We start from the raw sequence: 19379 nt of genomic DNA, 5'->3' as shown, positions 1-19379 counted from the left end.
TGATAGTTTATCCGTTCATCTTCATTTCCATCATCTATCCCAAAAAGCATGTTTTGGTTACATATTTGCTCTGACAAAATCGTGAATGTATAAATTACATAAAAAAAGAGAATAATGATTTTTGTGTGATTCTAGTGAATTTAAAATACCAAATATAATGCAATTTTATAATTATATTGCAATATCTGACCCACGTACTTATTAAATTATTACCCGGGTTTGGCAATACTTTTAGTAATTTTTGGCATTGTCAGTACTTCAACGTATAAATTATGAGTGTCCAAACATATTGGCCGCGAACATCACTGAAGAAACATCAATTGTCGAAATGTTCATCTGGTGCAGGTAATGTTATTACAAAAGTTAGCACAGATCTAGGATATAGACCAACTAGATATGAAAACTAGTTTTCAAATGTCAACTGCTAAGTTTTCTTAAAATACAATAACTATCTACCGCTTGACATTTACGTGTCTCGGTTGAAGGATCGCTCATCCATTTTACATGATTAGAGACGGAAATAAACAAGAAACATTTGTGTATAAAAAGTAAAAGGAAAAATAAAGCACACAACAAGTTCGTTCATACCATAATCTTTCAACTAAACTGCTTAAAACTGAACATTGCACTTCACTATGATATTTATGAGGTAGTTAATTATTCCTTAAATGTTGGACGACTTTAATTTTCTGTTATTTTTTAATTATAGTAGTTCATTTATAATGTGTATAATGTTTGTAACTGAGTAGAACGACAGATAAACATTCTTATAATATCGGTACAAAACAAAACAATCCGGAAGACGTACAAATACATGGTTGCATACTTCATGAAATTAATGTTTAAACGGAAAATAAATAAAATTGAAAGATTTATTTGACTTAAAACTCGAAAGATAATTTAAAAATGTATGATTATTTCTATTTCAATCCCACTGTAAGCAGAGTATTCAACAGTTGTCTTGGTACATTGCATATAATTTGAAGCATTACATGTTAAAATAAGATTTAAATAACAAGTGTTTTTTGTGAAGCAACATTATCCGTTTGGAAGGTTTCCTTAGGCATGGCATCACCATTCCATAAAACAATTTTTAATCTTATTTTGGCTCAACACCTACAATAAACAAGATTATGAAATATAATAATAGCCATCTTTTAAGTCATTTGGTCTTTGGTAAAAGTTTGTTCCATTAGCAATTATACCACCCACGTCTTCTTATTTCTATATTGTCACATCATCATCCAGCTACAGTGTCTGTCCTTGATCAACTTATGTTTTTATACCTTTCTGAAATCTTAACATTTTTGTGACGATAAAATGAAAAAAAAAAACAAAAAAAACGTAGCATGATCATAAAAGGTTTTTGGCAATTTTATGACCCTGTATCATGTTAATCAACTCTATGTGATGAAATTCACTACGTAGGTGTCTGGAGTATATTTTATGAAGTTATGATTATAACTTAATAAGATGTGGTATGATTGCAAATAAGACAACTATCCATTCACAGGAAACAACATATCTAAATTTGAAAACATTTCGTCAAAGTGTTTGCAAGTTATTGCACGGACAACGTTCTAAGTATCATTTTACGCCACTTAAAAGGTCTACAACTCAACAAAGATAACAGCTAAAATCGTGAAAATCCAATTTGATCTTCATTTAGTCACAGGAAACAACATATCTTAATTTAAAAAAATTAGTCAAAGCATTTTCAAGTTATTGGACGGACACTGCTTGACAGCCGCCCGCGGTACTTCACCAAATTAACAACCGATATTATGGGAAAAAAGCAACCAACAGGCTCTTAAAGAAATCCCTTTCCTCATCAAAAAGTGTAATACATTTTCACTTATCTACACATATGTTTCTCATTCTAAGCTTGAAGACATTATATTTTATAAAAGACCACTACTCTGATACTAAAACATTTCTTAAATTTACAGAGCTAGTCTACTATATTGTTTCTACTCGCCAATACTGTTATTGTATGAAAATTTAACACAAAAAAAAAAAAAAAAATAAACTGATGTTTTAATATGTATCTAAATATAATAAATTGATTATTGGTTTCCCTACGCCAATTGGCAAATATTGCAAATATTGCATGCATTTTCAGGAAGAAAACAAATAACAATAATATTGTACGCCGTATCAAAATCCAACCGCTTTGTTATTTGGAATTTAATTGTATGCAAACTGTGTCAGTGTGGTACGAATCAAAATATGGTAAAAGTTCCATAACTTAAAAAATTGTCAGATCGAAATGACGTTACAAGTTTGTCAACTGCATATGGTAGCAAATAATCCTACCAAGTATTATAGCTCTCCGTCAACTAATCCCCTAGGAGTTGTGTTCACAAGGTCAAAATGGCAAACAATCCTATTAACTATGAGAGCTTTCTGTAAAACGGACTTAAGAGGCTGAACTATATTTGAAGTGCTGACAGATCTGTAGATGATATTTGATACAAAATTTACTTCAAATGGATTAGGCTATTCGTGGAGGCCCTTTTGATTTACAAAGACATGACATAAATGATACGAAATATTAAAATTGTAGTTAAAATTGAGAATGGAAATGGGGAATATGTCAAAGAGACAACAACCCGACCAAAGAGCAGAAAACAGCCCAATAATACAGTCAAACTTGTACATAAAAGTCACCCTCGAGAACAGAGTAAACTGACCTTATAAGAGAGGTGACCTTTGAATTTGAGGTCAAAATGTATATGCATTACAATAGCTGGACAAGAAAAGGGTGACCAGTCAAGACAGGGTGTCCCTCAACAGACACACATAGCACTATTGCTAAAGTTACTGCTGCAAATATGATTTTGTATTCATATTTTAGGGGGAAATAACTTGTTGATATAAATTTTTAAACTCTTTGTACATCTGGCGTAGATAGCTACTAAGTGTTAGGTTATCTATTACGTAAAATGTGGTGTACATGTGAAATGTCTACGAATTGTGCTGACAGTACAAAACATCTTTTTTTTTTCGGAAAAAATATTATGTTATGAATGTATAACATAAACTAGAGACTCTAAAGAGCCTGTGTCGCTCACCTTGGTCTATGTGCATATCTAACAAAGGACACTCTCCAACATTGACGAGAATAGAATTCATGACAAAAATCTCTGTTTTGTTGATCTTGTATTACTGATCATTTAGTCTGTTTAGTTTCTCTCTATCTTCTTTAATTTTTGCTCAAAACACAACAGGATAAAAAATAAATCCTTATTTAAGGGCAATCACTCCTATAAAGCGTGACAGTCTAATTAACTATATTGGCAAAATTTTACGTGATAGTAGATCTTGCTTAGCTGATCATTTTTGTGATTTAAAGTGTCTATTTATCTATTATATTTTTATCATAAAAGGCAAAACGCAAAAAAATGGTAAAAATCGTCATTAAAGGGCAATATCTCCAATGAGGAGACGTTGGATAATTTCCTCCAAATTGTCTTTATTGTAGATCTTGTCTTGCTGATCATTTTTGCTTATTTAAGTTTCTATCTATCTATTATAATTTTTAAGATATAAGGCAAAACAAAACAATCCGGAAGACGTACAACTACATGGTTGCATAATTCACGAAATTAATGTTTAAACGGAAAATATATTAAATTGAAAGATTTGTTTGACTTAAACTAGAAAGATAATTTAAAAATGTATGATTATTTCTATTTCAATCCCACTGGAAGCAGAGTATTCAGCAGTTGTCTTGGTACATTGCACATAATTTGAAGCATAACATGTTTAAATAAGTTTTAAAAAACAAGTGTTTTTTGTAAAGCAACATAATCTCCCAATTGGAAGGTTTCCTTAGGCATGGGATCACCATTCCATAAAACAATTTTTAATCTTATATTGGCTCAACACCTACAATACACAAGATTATGAAATATAATAATAGCCATCTTTTAAGTCATTTGGTCTTTGGTAAAAGTTTGTTCCATTAGCAATTATACCACCCACGTCTTCTTATTTTTATATTGTCACATTATCATCCAGCTACAGTGTCTGTCCTTGATCAGCTTATGTTTTATACCTTTCTGAAATCTTAACATTTTTGTGACGATAAAATGAAAAAAAAACAACAAAAAAACTGTAGCATGATCACAAAAAGTTTTTGGCAACCCTATGACCCTGTATCGTATTAATCAATTCTATATGATGAAATTCACTACGTAGATGTCTGGAGTATATTTTATGAAGTTATGATTATAACTTAATAAGATGTGGTATGATTGCAGATAAGACAACTATTCATTCACAGGAAACAACATATATAAATTTGAAAAGATTTCGTCAAAGCGTTTTCATGTTAATGCACGGACAACGTTCTAAGTATCACTTTACGCCACTTAAAAGGTCTACCACTCAACAACGATAATAACTAAAATCGTGAAAATCGAACTTGACCTTCATTTATTCACAGAAAAACAACATATCTAAATTTAAATAGATTTCGTCAAAGCGTTTTCAAGTTATTGCACGGACACTGTTTGACAGCCGCCCGCCGTCCATCACCAAATTAATAACCGATACTATGGGAAAAAAGCAACCAACAGGCTATTAAAGAAATCCCTTTCCTCATCAAAAAGTGTTATACATTTTCACTTATCTACACATATGTTTCTCATTCTAAGCTTGAAGACATTATATTTAGTAAAATACCACTCCTCTGATACTAAGAAGAACATTTCTTAAATTTACAGAGCTAATCTACTATATTGTTTCTACTCGCTAATACTGTTATTGTACGAAAATTTAGCACAAAAAAATAAAATAAACTGATGTTTTAATATGTATCTAAATGTGATAAATTTATTTTTTGGTTTCCCTACGCCAATTGGCAAATATTGCATGCATTTTCAGGAAGAAAACAAATAACAACAATATTGTACGCCGTATCAAAATCCAACCGCTTTGTCTCAATTGGGAATTTAATTGTATGCAAACTGTGTCAGTGTGGCACGAGTCAAAATATGGTGAAAGTTCCATAACTTTAAAAATTGACAGATCGAAATGACGTTACAATGTTGTCAACTGCATATGGTAGCAAATAATCCTACCAAGTATGATACCTCTCCGTCAAATAATCACCTAGGAGTTGTGTTCATAAGGTCAAAATGGAAAACAATCCTATTAACTATGAGAGCTTTCTATAAAACGCACTTAGAGGCTGAACTATTTTTGAAGTGCTAGCAGATCTGCAGATGATATTTGATACAAAATTGACTTCAAATGGATTTGGTTATTCGTTGAGGCCCCTTTTTATTTACAAAGACATGACATAAATGATACGAAATAATAAAAGTGTAGTTAAAATTGAGAAAGAAAATGGGGATTTTGTCAAAGAGACAACCCGACCAAAGAGCAGAAAATAGCCCAATAATACAGTCAAAATTGTACATAAAAGCCACCCTCGAGAACAGAGTAAACTGACCTTATAAGACAGGTGACCTTTGAATTTGAGGTCATAATGTATATGCATTACAATAGTTGGACAAGAAAAGGGTGACCTGTCAAGACAGGGTGTCGCTCAACAGACGTAGATAGATACTAAGTGTTAGGTTATCTATTATGTAAAATGTGGTGTACATGTGAAACATACGAATTGTGCTGACAGTACAAAACATATTTTATTTTTTTTCGGAAAAAAATATTATGTTATGAATGTATAACATAAACTAAAGGTTCTAAAGAGCCTGTGTCGCTCACCTTTGTCTATGTGCATATTTAATAAAGGACACTCTCAAACATAGACGAGAATAGAATTCATGACAAAAATCTCTGTTTTGTTGATCTTGTATTGCTGATCATTTAGTCTATTTAGTTTCTCTCTATCTTCTTTATTTTTTGCTCAAAACACAAGAGGATATAAAAAAATTCCTCATTTTAGGGCAATCACTCCTATAAACTAACTATATTGGCAAAATTTTGCTTGTTAGTAGATCTTGCTTAGCTGATCATTTTTGTAATTTAAAGTGTCTATTTATATATTATAATTTTTATCAAATAACATGTATAAGGCAAAACGCAAAAAAAAAAAAATGGTAAAAATCGTCATTAAAGGGCAATAACTCCAATGAGGAGACGTTGGACAATTTCCTCCAAATTGTCTTTATTGTAGATCTTGTCTTGCTGATCATTTTTGCTTATTCAAGTTTCTATTTATGTATTATAATTTTTAAGAAATTAGGGAAAACGCAAAAAAATGGTAAAAATCGTCATCAAAGGGCAATAACTCTAATAAAAAGTCGACTGACGATTTCGACAATAAGACTTATTTGTAAAACTTGTCTTGCCGATCATGTTTGCGATTTAAAGTTTCTCTCTATCTATCATTATTTTCAAGATAATAGGCAAAAATGAAAAAAAAAAATTTGTGATTTTAAAGGCAATAAATCCTATAAGAAGTCGTCTGACAGTTTCGGCGTACAGAGCAATTGGTAGAGCTCAGCATTCTAAACATTTCTGCTCTGTCAAATTTTCTCTATTTATAACAGTTTTCAAAATAGACAAAACTTGCATTTTACCCCTATGTTCTATTTTTAGCCATGTCGGGTGGCTGGCGGGGTCATCGGACACATTTTTAAACTAGATACCTCAATGATGTTGGGTTAAATTTTGTCCAGCAGTTTCAGATGAGAAGATTTTTGTAAAAGTTAAAGACGACGGACGCCAGCGATGAGAAAAGCTCACTTGGCCCCAAGTTAAAAGAAAATAATTGTAACTGGACGTCCTGATTCACGGCTTTAAATGAAATTTAACAATTCACTGGTAGTTTTATTTATTCGGTCTTTTAAACAAATTATATGATTCTGTTTATTTTTAGCTCACCATGACAATGGAAGTAAACAGTAAATATCTCATTAGGGTCTAAGAGCCAGTGCTAGAACCACCAGATGCTACAAAAAGGTTGTCAACCCAGGACAAGACATAGACTAGGCTAAAAGTACCCAACGTTAAATTAACAGCTTGGAGTAACGTCCAAGCTGACCGAGTGGTTCCCGACATAACATACACCAGCTTGTAACCAGTAAAGCTACTCTTCCCATGAAACCCAGCTCTCTGATGGCGGAGATTGTGAGAGAAGGCTCTCCACTGAGGCAAAAGAGATAAATATAGGTCCAACGTATTTCCTGGACCGTGACCCAACCTATTTCAGCTATTTGAGATTAGGAAATCAATGGTCTTCTCAATCATAAACCTGTGTGATCAGCTACCTATATGACCTTCGAGAAAATCGACCACTTCATACGTTATGGGATGATGACCATATTTACCACCGCACCACAACTGTCAATTTTAGAAGTTAATGTTAATGTCAGTTGAAAGATAATTCTGTACTATTGTGTACAAGGTTACTTTTATTTTTGAAACTCGATATATAAGAGTATAATAAACCCATAAATTTAGTTATAAGATCAATCTGTGACCTTCTTTACTTTGATTTTATGTTCAAGGACATTTATGTTGACAATAATTTATGTATCTATAAATATTATACTATAAATATAAAAATAAAAAAAGATGTGGAATGATTGCCAATGAGACGGCTCTCCACCAGACCAAATGACATAGAAGTTAACAACTAAAGGTCCCCGTACGGCCTTCAGCTATAAAAGGCCCTGAAATGACATATGCAAAACAACAAAACACAGCAACTAACGACAACCACTGAATTACAGGCGAATGACTTGGGACAGGCACATACAGAATGCGGCGGGGTTAAATCTGTCTGCGGGGGCCCAATCCCCCTTCTACCAGGAACAGTACAACATATAAACAAACTATAATCAACTTAAAAGGGCTAACTCATCAGATCGATACAAAGCAGAAAAACAAGTAACAAAAACAGACCTGACGTGGCAGGGCATATATACATCCCAACAACAAAAAAGACAATAAGTGAAGATTTGAGAGTACTTGCAATTACTGACAGCTAGTTCAAAGCCAATAGCAACTAACAGAAAATAATGTATCTAAGACAAAAACATCAATCAGTACTGACACATCAAATGGATTTAGTGTAACGGTAACATTAAGTCAGAGAAAAGCATGACTTTGTGCAATGCCAAAATACATGTATCGACAGATTGTAGAACCGTGAATACCATATTTATATACCTGCGTCAAGCCATTTGGCCTTTAAATAAGATATCAACTGTTCTTTTAAGATGATGCTTTATATGTGTTGCGGAAAGCCAATCTATCTTATAAAAGCATTTTTATTAAACGTATGTTTATAAGGTTGTTATCATTATAGAATCGATTGTTATCGGACGCATGAAATTTATGTGTTGTTTTCATTTTACCCGGATGGTGGACTATATATAATCCAAGGGTGTCATCAGCTCTGAAGTCAATACTTCGGTACCGACATGATCCTTTCTAAAATTGTCCGTTTAAAAATTTTTGAAATTATAAAGAAACCTCAGTTTCAACTCCCTTGGGCAAAGTTGACCTCAGATTGATTTGGCCATTTTTAGGTCTTTTTTGGTCACATAGCTCTTCTTATACATCCTTGGGTTTCAAATATTCGTCTTTGAGCGTGTCTGGTGAAGGCCAATAAAGAAAAGCGCGTCGGACGCATGGAATTTATAACGTGCTGTTTTCATTTTTTTGTACCAATACACCTTATCGATATTTGTCGTCCATTACTGAACATCTCAAAGGTTCCCATAAAATTTTGACGTCATAATAGAAAATGTCCGACGCCACAAAGGAAACGTTATTGTTGTATGACGCCAATAGTTCAAGAGTCGCAGATTCCCAAATAGCGTTAAAGTCTATTGTATACAATCTGCAGTAGATGAGGAAAGCTCTTTAATGATGCTCGAAATAAAATATCAAAATACAAACGTAAAAGAGCTGATTAAAACAAAGGAACAAGAAGTAAAGCCAAATCTTGACAAGGAATCAGAAGTATGAGCTCAATTTCAAAAGATTACTAATTTTTTAAAACATCAAAGTTCAATTAAAAAAAAATTGTATATTCATGCCTATTCCAAAGTTTAGGCTACTCGGTTGTTGAAACTCTCGTAGACGCCTACCAGCAAACTTATTGAATCAGTGGTAATAATATCATAAATGGTACCAATTTTACTGTCCACAATGCGCATTATCTTAAGTGATACCCGGGTTAAAAAAATATGCAAATCCTAAACTTCATACAAATGTTAATGCACTGACAAAACAATAAAGGTCCAAAAGTAGGGCCAAACCCGGACGAATGCTAAGAAATAAATGGAGCAGACATGACTAAATCTGATGTCCCATGCTCATTGAGACAGCAAAGAAACGAAACATTCAATTTCGTAGCCAAATTACATCATATCATAATAGCGGAATTCGAACATCAACTTAAAAGTGTATACTATGTTGTTGCGAATGCATTCCAATGCAATATACACTATTCATTTATATGGTTTTCAACCACAAACACAGATTCTTTGCGAAATACTTTTATTTAAATCAATGCTCCTAAACTTTCATGTTTATTTGGTCGTCATCTTTTTCGTCTTGAGCGCCACTGATGAGTCGGAATTATATGCAATGCTCTATGCTCATTTTAACATGGGTAGGCATTATATTTGTCAATTTCTTTATATCGAGCGATGTTGACAAATATAATGCCTACCCATGTTAAAATGAGCAAAGAGCATGGCATGATATAATTATTTGGATTCTCATAGGAAAATTTAGAACTTTTATCCTCTGAAGCGGACCTAAATACACGTTCGAAAGGCAGCCATTTTGATTTGATGAAGCCAAAAGGATATTGAAAATTAACTGTTTTACGATAAACTAGAGGCTCTCAAGAGCCTGTGTCGCTCACCTGTATCTAATGTGGTTTTGGAAATCATGTAAAATTATAGAACGATTGAGACCAAGTTTGGTTTAATTTGGCACAGTATTTAAAATTAAAAGCAGGTCATCTTAGTGTAGTCTTACAATAGCTACTGAAGACATCTTATCATTATTATTTGAATAAGTGATCAAGTTGTGACCATTCAGAATTTTTTTTTACAATTTTCTCATAGACTTCTTAACAGTTAACTTCTATGTTCTATTTTAGCAAAAGCGGTTTGATGGCAGGGTCATCTGATACATTTTTTCAAACAAGTCATGATAACCTACTGAAAATTGTGGCCAAGTTCATTTCTATTCGGCCCAGTAGATCAAGTGGAGAATTTTGTAAATAAAATGCTTCGCTGAGTGCAGCCTGATACGACCGCAGAGGTCGAACCCTGAACAGTTGGGGCAAATTTGGACACAATATTCAAGCTTGATACTGTCTGAATTTGGATTGTGATCAAATTTTTGACCTAATATAGGTTTCTGACACAAAATAAATGTGGTCAAAGGTCTTTCAAATCTATTGCGCAATACTGTGCAATGGAAGATTTCTTCTTGAAAATTTTATAAAAATTCGAAATATGAAAAATTTTGAAAAAAAAATATGAATCCCCTGAAAAAATTGGAAAAAAATGCCCCCCCCCCCCAACTTTTTGAAACCCTCCTTTGAGCAATAACCCCATTTCTCAATCCCAGCCTTTCCTTTGTAGTATGGAACCTTGTAGTACAATTTTAGAGAGATCCATACACTTACACTCAAGTTATTGTCTGGAAACTTTTTGGCCCCTTATTCCTACATGTTTTGGGCAATTAACCCCAAACTCAATTCCAGACTTCCCTTTGTGATATGGAACCTTGTGTTACAATGTCAGAGAGATCCATACACTTACACACAAGTTATAGTCTGGAAACTAGAAAAATGCTTGTTTTTGCCCTTTTTTGCCCCTAATTCCTACATGTTTTGGGCAATTAACCGCAAACTCAATCCCAGACTTCCCTTTGTGATATGGAACCTTGTGTTACAATGTCAGAGAGATCCATACACTTACACACAAGTTATTGTCTGGAAACTAGAAAAATGCTTGTTTTTGGCCCTTTTTGGCCCTTAATTTCTTACCTGTTCGTCCCATAACCCCTACGATGAATCCCAACCTTCTACTTGTGGTATTAAACATTGTGGTACAATTTCAGAGCAATCGAAATACTTTTACACAAATTATTATCCTGAAACTAGAAAAATGCTTGTTTTGGGCCCCTAATTCCTAAACGGTTGGGACCATCATCCCCAAAATAAATCCCAACCTTTCTTTTGTGGTTTTGAACCTTCTTAAAAAATTTCATAGAGATCCATTCACTTAAACTAAAGTTATTGTCCGGAAACCAATGTGTCTTCGGACGATGACGACATCATACCATTATACGATCCCAAAAAAATTTTGCGGTTGTATAAAAATTGCATATAAACTCCATAAAGGGGTCAATTGACCAGTTTGGCCATGTTGACATATTTGTAGATCTTACTTTGCTGGAAATTATTGCACTTTAAAGTTTATTTCTATTTATAATAATTAAAAGCTGCAAAATGGTCTTACAACTACCTAACAACAGGTTGTCTGATTTGTCTGGAAATTTCAGGGCAGTTAGATCTTAACCTGTCTTTAGTTTCAGAGATCTAAGCAAAAAACTGCATTTCGTCCCCATGTTCTATTCTTAGCCATGTCAGCCATCACTCATTTTTTAAACTTGATACTCTAATGACTGTGGTCAAGAATGGTTTAATTTGTCTCAGTAGTTTCAGAGAAGATTTTTGGAAGAGATTAAAAAAATTTACTATGAATGGCAATAATTGCTTTAAGGATCAATTGTCTATTTTGGCCATGTTGGCTTATTTGTAGATCTTACTTTGTTGAATGTTATTGCTGTTTACAGATTGTATATAGCTCTAATAATATTCTAGATAACCAAAATCCTGCAAAATTAACAAAGAACTACCACGTAAGTGGCAGCAACCCAACAACAGATTTCAATGATTGTGGCAAAGTTTGATAAAATTTGGCCCTGAATTTTCAGAGAAAATATTTGTAAAATTAACTGACAACGATGACAGATGTCAAGTGAAGAGAAAAGTTTTCTCGTTTGAATTGTTTTACTTTTGTCATTTCGGGGCCTGTTATAGCTGACTATACGGTATGGGATTTGCACATTGTTGAAGACTGTACGGTTACCTATAGTTGTTAATTTCTGTCATTTTGGTCTCTTGTGGAGAGTCGTCTCATTGGCAATCATATCACATCTTCTTTTTTATATTGACCTAATTCCTTTACTATTGGAACCATAACCCCCCAAATCAATCTCAACCTACCTATTGGGGTATTGAACTTTCTTGTCAAATTTAATCAAGATTCAATCACTGAACAAAAGATTTTGTCTGGAAACCAAATGTGTTTTTGGACGGTGATGATAAATCATTATACCAACTCAAAAATTATTTTCCTTCCTTCTATTTAAAGAAATGGCAGTCATGGTTTGTGATACTCTAAGGATCTTTCAGCTGAATTTGGTGTGGTTGAATTTTGAATTGGTTAAGTAGTTTCAGAGAAGATTTTTTGTGGTTAAGAGTGGACAACAGATGCATACTACAGACAGACTCCAAGTGATGACAAAAGTTCACATTTCATATAAATTGTGTGAAACTTCATGTGCATGAATTACTGCCAAAGGATAATAACAACATCGGATGAACATATGCGAACATAAGTATCTGCTCATGACCAAGTTATGTACTAACATCAAATCAAAATGTTCAAGCATAACCTCAAGGCCTGATTTCACTCTTGTTTTTTACTGGTTGTTGTAAATGTATTTTGGTTTTTGAGTCTTTTATTTCTCTCCTTGATTTTGATATATTTTTCTCCTTGATTTTGATTATTGCCTCAAACAAAAATGGAATAGTGATTTATGTGAATCTTTTATGTTCAATGATATTAAATGTGGCAAAAAAAATTATGAGATGGAACATTGAATTTAAACAGGTCATGATTAAGTTATACAAAAATCACTGCAAAGTCGAAATTCTTTAAACTGATTCAGGACCAGGACTTCTTTTGAACTAGATTTTAAAATTATCTTTCAATAGGTGTTTATTTATTCTACATTGGCTAGAGGGCAAGAGGTGAAATTCAGATCTCACAAAACATGTTTAAACCTGCAGCATTTTGAGCCAGTTTCAAGTCAGTAATTTATATTTTTTGGTATCAAAACTGGTGTGGTTTTCATGTTTGTTCATCTCTTGTATTTTCAATGTGTACGAGCAGTGTCCATTTTCCTGGCATAGTAGATGCATGTTTTGGAGCCTGATCAAGTCAGCCTCTTGATGGAAATTTTCACATTGATGACCCATTCAATGTTGGCCTAAGTGTTGTTTTGTACATTTTGATCAGGTTTTTTCTACACATTCCCCATTTCTATACTTTATAGTATTATGAACATTTAATAAATTCTTGATATATAGTAAGTAGAAGTTAAAATAATTTCAGAATAAGATTCTAATCAAGCACGTTTATTTCCTGTTAAACAAGTGTAAAAAAAATCAATAAAATCCAAAGATAGCGTCTTGCCCAAGTTCATGTTCAATAAATAAAAATAATTATCATTTTTTTTCCTCAAAAAAACCAAACTAACAAATTTAAAGGACAAAGTTATATCATATCTCCAGCAGATTGTAAAATTAGTCTTCCTGGATGCAGATGCTGGCAACTATATTATTAGCATGTGTCAGTCTCAGTTTTGGTAAGGTCAGCATAAAATCTTCAAAATCATCTGTTTGATTTATGAGCTCGTCTTTATCTATAGTAGTAAGAAATGCTTTCAACTCTGTATCAAAAAGGGTCAGTTTTGTTGATAGGCTGCTGTCCAAATCATCTACAACATTTATTTTGCAAATTGAAACAACTTTTAAAGATTCATTTCTTTGTTTCATTGAACAGGAAGTACATTTAGTTGTGACTTTGCCTATGTCATTTTCCATTACATTTTTTGAGCATGATCCACACTTGTAAGTTTTGTTGAGTGAAACTTGGTGGATTTTCCCAATTACTGTCGTCGGAAGTTTGATATGAAGCAGGTTTGTTGTTATATTTTCCATTGGTTGAATATGCTTGATGACTGTCCTTGTTGTGGCTGATAATTTTATATTATCTTGAAATATTCTGGTTGAAACATTTTTGAAATTATAACATTCATTCCTCTGAACCGAATCAATTTGCTCGTTCCATAGCACCAATGGCATTGCTGAAGTGCTATCTGCAATAATGAATTCCTTCTTTTCTTTTGATGTACCATATACATCAACTGTTTCTTGTTCAGCAAATACACCAGTAACCTTAGCAGAAACAGAGACCTGAAGAAAAAGAAGAGATATCATAAATATATATTTTATAAGCACAAAATGCAATATTCAGTATTTGTTAACGAAGATTTATAATGAATGATTGTTGGTTGCTTAACATCCAGTGGCAAATATTTCATGCATATTCAGGACGAAAGATTTATAATAAAATATCTACATATTATGATGTAGCAGGTGTTGGAACAACTTGAATGACAGATGTCAAGTACATGGACCACAATTTCAACAAAATTTAGTCAAGCAGAATGAAGTGTAAACTCAATCTGTATATCATCATTGTTGACTCACTAAATATAAATCATCTAAATGGCTGATAACATTATTATCATGATTTTACAAAAATCTATACAAGTATAAATTCTCTCTAGTTTGTTGCAGGGGGTCTCAATGGGAAGTTCTGATCCCGGATCCTGCTTACTGTTTTGTCAGATTCCCGTATTCCGCTACCACTATGTACGTAAGCAATTCTCATTTTTTTGTAATTTCTCATGTCCCGCTAGACTTCATTTCCTGTTTTCACAGCACAATAATACAACTTTCACGTGTCACGCTTACAAAAAATCGCCAATCCAGCGTCACGCTTAGACCCCAATGAGACCCACTTTGCAGACAGGGCAACATTCAAGTTCCATTCATATCTAGAATACAATATGATATATGTATTTTTATGTTTCAAGAGATGACTTGTTGCATTAGTTCAGACCCCGGTTTTCAATTTATCCCATTATTGGGTTTGATTGGTTGTTCCGGCTTGTGATGTTGTTCATAATATAGTTATTCAGATTACATTCGTGCCAACCATATAATAGTTTTTGTTTGTATTAGGTTTCCGCTATTTAAGCAAAGAGGTTTGTTTTACTATGCACTTATAGTTGAATTTTTATAAGGATTATGTTTTTTTTATTGAAATTGGGAATGCACTTCATTCACCAAAGTCGCACAATTTCAATCAATCAATGACAGCGTCACTCTAAAATGTTTATAGTTTTAAAATTATGGGAGCAACCAGGGGTGGATACAGCGAATATTAAAAGGGGGGTCCTTAGTCCCGAGTTATGAAGGGGTTAAATGTTGCTTTAAATGTATCAATCATCAAAATAAAGTTGAAACCCTCTCTGGATCGACCACTGGCAACCATCAAACTTCAATAAGGGTGAGGGTAATGGTTTTTATTCATAGTATAACTTTAAAATATTTAGGTAGTTCAACGTTATCAATCATACTATATATTTTTTTTCCTTCAAAATCAAACACTACCTCTACAAGGTGTGGGGAAGATCTGCACTTGGAATATTTTTTTTCATCAAATTGGGGATCATAATGTTTTTAGGAAAAAACCATAACCCACCCTTGAAGTCAAATGGTCCTGTTTTAATATGCAGTACATACCGTTTGATGTGATATCTTTAACTCATCCAGATTTGAAACATTGTCGTCGAAATCTAATTTTCGTCTTTTGAATGGAAGCTTGTCCACAATGTTCAGGTTCGAAAATCTAGAGACTTTAATGTCTATTTTCCCAGTTTCAGTTACAGATGGAACCATGGCTATGTTGGTAAGTTTCAGTGGAGATTTCATTTTCTCTGCATTTGTGAAAGCACTCAGCTTGTCCGGCGAGAAACACACAAGTCTATGGAATTCATCTCTGTTCTGCAGGGTTGCGTTGAAATATCTTGTGTTATTTTTACTTGTCTTTATCGGCGAAATGTCATGCAAATAACCAACAATTTCCTCTGATGAAGATGTAGATGGATTAGGACGCTTAGCCATTTTCAGTTGTAAATGAGCGTTTCTCTGAAAACCCCGCGAACTTCCGCATACCATCGGGTTTTTACCTTTACTTTTACAAGGTATAAAGAAGGAAAAAGCCCGATGATATCAAAAGTTTTCGCGGTTTTTTTCCGACAGGGGGGTATTACGTTGAAAAAAACAAGAGGTTTTATCTTAATACCACACACAAAAAATGACAACAAAGTCCAATAAATACACTGAAATTGGAGTGAAAATAGAAAATACACTTTAAAACCTAAATAGTATATGCTTTAAAATTTAATGAATTTCTCATTAAAAAAAGAGTAATGTAAAAACCATGAAAATTGGAGTATAACAATTATTGAAACAATCTGTATAATTCAAATTATTTTCAGCAGTTTGTTTACAATTTGGCTTATCATAATATTACAGTATCATTAATGTTGACAAATTTCTATTCTTAAAAGCAAATGTTTACACGAAATGTTCAATAATTACTGTTTTATGAATGATTATTACACATCAATCAAATGTAAGCAAACAGATAGTTGAGTAGAACAACAGTTCAATGCAAAAAAAATCAAAAAAAATCAACATTCAACTATTTCCATGAATTAATGATTTACACATTTTGATAAACTTGTTCTAAGTATAACAACAGCTGATATCCTAAGAAACAAAAAAAGCCAGATTTATGCATTTTTTAAAGAGAATTATCAATGTAAATGAATATTAGATAAAACAAATATACAGATAAATTTGGTATTATAAAAGTAAATTGTACATTAACATGATAAATGTATAGTGAATAAACTTATATATATATATATATATATATATATATATATATATTAATTGTCGAAATCGGGATATGGTGTACAAATTTTTGCACCCCATGTTTGCGGTATACCATCTTCTCCGCAAGTTTATTGTTTTCTGTTTGGTATTAAATTAATAATTAAGATCCATGTTACATCTCGTGATCAATTTATTTGGCAATCGTCAATGGCAGTCAGCAGGGTTTAAGAACATCAGTTGTTCGACCTGTTGGTCAAATGCGATTTGTTAAAATATACTTTTCACTTTTTTGGTCTTTTGGAAAATGTTGTTTGTGCTGTATTTAGACCCCTCTACCAAGAAATTTGTTTTACATGCACACGTATAAAAATTGCGGTTTTTATCCAACGCAATCATAGGTTTGAACGTTGTTTTCAATTTAGACTTGTATATATATATATATATATAGTGAACAAAAGAATTGAAGATGGTATCAAATAATCTATAAAAAAAATTACAATGGATATATGCACGTAATTATAGTGTTTATTATACAATTGATAGAAGTGACATTAAGGATTTTAACATTCATAAACAACATGTTGATGATTTAGTCATAGTTCATCAAACAGAATGTTAAAATTATTTATTTTGTAGGAAGAGAAATGTGACATTAAACGTGGCCATCAAAACTCCTTTATTTTACATCTACATGTATATTATAGAAACGTTTTTTTTTATAGTGTTCAAAAATGAAAATTTTAAGCATATATAACATGTATAAGTGTAAAAATTTGCACTATGGTACTAGTAGTTGTGCATACTTTAAGACTTATATAATTGTTTTCTTATCTGCACAGTACCGTATATTCTAGACGATCCAGTACATATTCAATAATAAATTTGCTGGTAGGAACTTTTTATAGACTTAGATATATATAAGTCTAGAAAAAGGTCCAAACAGAAAAAAAAATATATAAAAACAATGATTGTAGTAAATATCAGGAGTGTTCACATACAAAGTGTATGATACTCTCAACTGATACATTGAACATTCAGGTAGTAGAGATGCTAAAATTTAATGTCTCCAATCATTACCGACTTGAAATTAATAGATTGTTACTCCTCTTAGATAGCAAAACGGTTGAACAATCAGCAAGAGTTCTGCTTATTTAAGTCAAAGTAACATACTTTCAAATTTCTTTACCTCATCTACCCTTAATCCAGTGTAGCTATAAAGAAAAAAGCTTTGTAAAGAAGCTCTCTCCTAGTATATACAGGTAATACTAGATAACAGGAGTCTTGAATGCCACTATTTTAAAGAACTCATTTCTATTCCTACTTGTGAAAAGACAAATCTGTTGGAGTGGAAACCTATTTTTTCTTTAAAACCACTCCGTGCACATTTGAGGTTACATTTTAAGCAACCTTAAATGTGCCAAACCTTTTCAGCAGGTTTAATTTTCAACGTTTCAAAGAAAGCTGGTTTTAGTACATACTATAATCAGTACACTGAATCATTGTGTTTCAATGGCCACATATATTACTTTATGATCTGACCAAAAGCAATGAAGAACATCTGATTTAAAGTTTATCTTACTATCAAAATTTAGGAAAATTAAGTCCAACAATGTGCCATAGGATGTAGTAGCTTTAGACACAATTTGTGAACAACAAAATGTATCTCTCATGAACTTTAAAAAAGAAGTGTTTCCAGTGTTTAAATCAATATTAAAGTCTCCCATTATGATAATTTTTGGATGTCTTAAATACACATCAGGAAGAAGGTCTGCAAGGAAAGTATCTTTCAGTTGTTGCAATTTGCAGTTTGGTGCTTTGTAAACAAAGACAACCTGAAAAAGACCTTTGCTGGAGGATATTATGTCAGCTATTATAAACTCTAAAGTTGGAGTTGAGTAAGTCAATGTATTGTGAAGAACACAATCAGTTCGATAATATAATACCAATCCATGCGGTGGTGTTGTATTTAAGTTTGTTTGCTTTTGGTCTAAGCGAACTGGTGGTTCAAAACCAGGTACATAAAAATCCTCATTTACATCTGTTGAAATAAGTCTCGATTCAGCAATACCAATAACATCAGCATCCAAGATGTTAGGGTCTGATTTTAGATCATTAAAATGAGCATGCAATGACCTTGAGTTATTGAAGACTACTTTAAAATAGTTACTTGATAAGTTATACAATGGCTTAAAGCACAACTGTAGAGTTGCATTTGTCCTTAGCCTGTGTAATTCTTGTCTAACACATTCTGCTGCAGCTATTGCTTCTTGATTGAGATCTAATATCTGTAATCCAGATAAAGATGTTACTCTGCTTAGTGCTACATAGTGAATATGTGGTATTTTCCCTTTGCGCTTTGATTTCAGACTAACAACAACTTCATGTAATGTATCTCCTTGCGATTTATGGATTGTTTTTCCAGCTGCTGGACGAAGAGGAAACTGAATTCTTTCGAAAGTCTTATATTTAAAAGAAAATGACCTTTTAATGTCGAACATTGGAGTCCATGTTTTTTCAACATCTTTTCCATACAAGTGTGAAT

General features: G+C 32.7%; 1 protein-coding gene across 1 annotated transcript; it reads right to left on the bottom strand.

The window, feature by feature from the left end:
* Window positions 1-13492: 13492 nt before the first annotated feature.
* LOC127724841 (uncharacterized) lies at window positions 13493-16169 on the bottom strand. Its single transcript, XM_052231855.1, has 2 exons — window positions 15677-16169; window positions 13493-14278 (listed from the first exon to the last, which is right to left on the bottom strand). Exons 1-2 carry the CDS (start codon window positions 16109-16111, stop codon window positions 13607-13609), a joined length of 1107 nt encoding a protein of 368 aa, XP_052087815.1. The 5' UTR covers window positions 16112-16169; the 3' UTR covers window positions 13493-13606.
* Between the last annotated feature and the right edge of the window lie 3210 nt (window positions 16170-19379).

This window comes from Mytilus californianus, unplaced genomic scaffold, assembly GCF_021869535.1.
Source record: "Mytilus californianus isolate M0D057914Y unplaced genomic scaffold, xbMytCali1.0.p SCAF_14, whole genome shotgun sequence".
Lineage (NCBI taxonomy): Eukaryota > Metazoa > Mollusca > Bivalvia > Mytilida > Mytilidae > Mytilus > Mytilus californianus.
The sequence above is the reverse complement of the archived record's forward strand: the minus strand, read 5'-3'. Positions and strand labels throughout refer to the sequence as shown.

Excerpts from the sequence above, each read along its gene's own strand:
- LOC127724841 (XM_052231855.1), bottom strand. The coding sequence starts at position 16,111 with ATGGTATGCGGAAGTTCGCGGGGTTTTCAGAGAAACGCTCATTTACAA. Across the intron at positions 14,279-15,676 it reads TAAAGATATCACATCAAACG|GTCTCTGTTTCTGCTAAGGT; the intron begins GTATGTACTGCA and ends CTTTTTCTTCAG.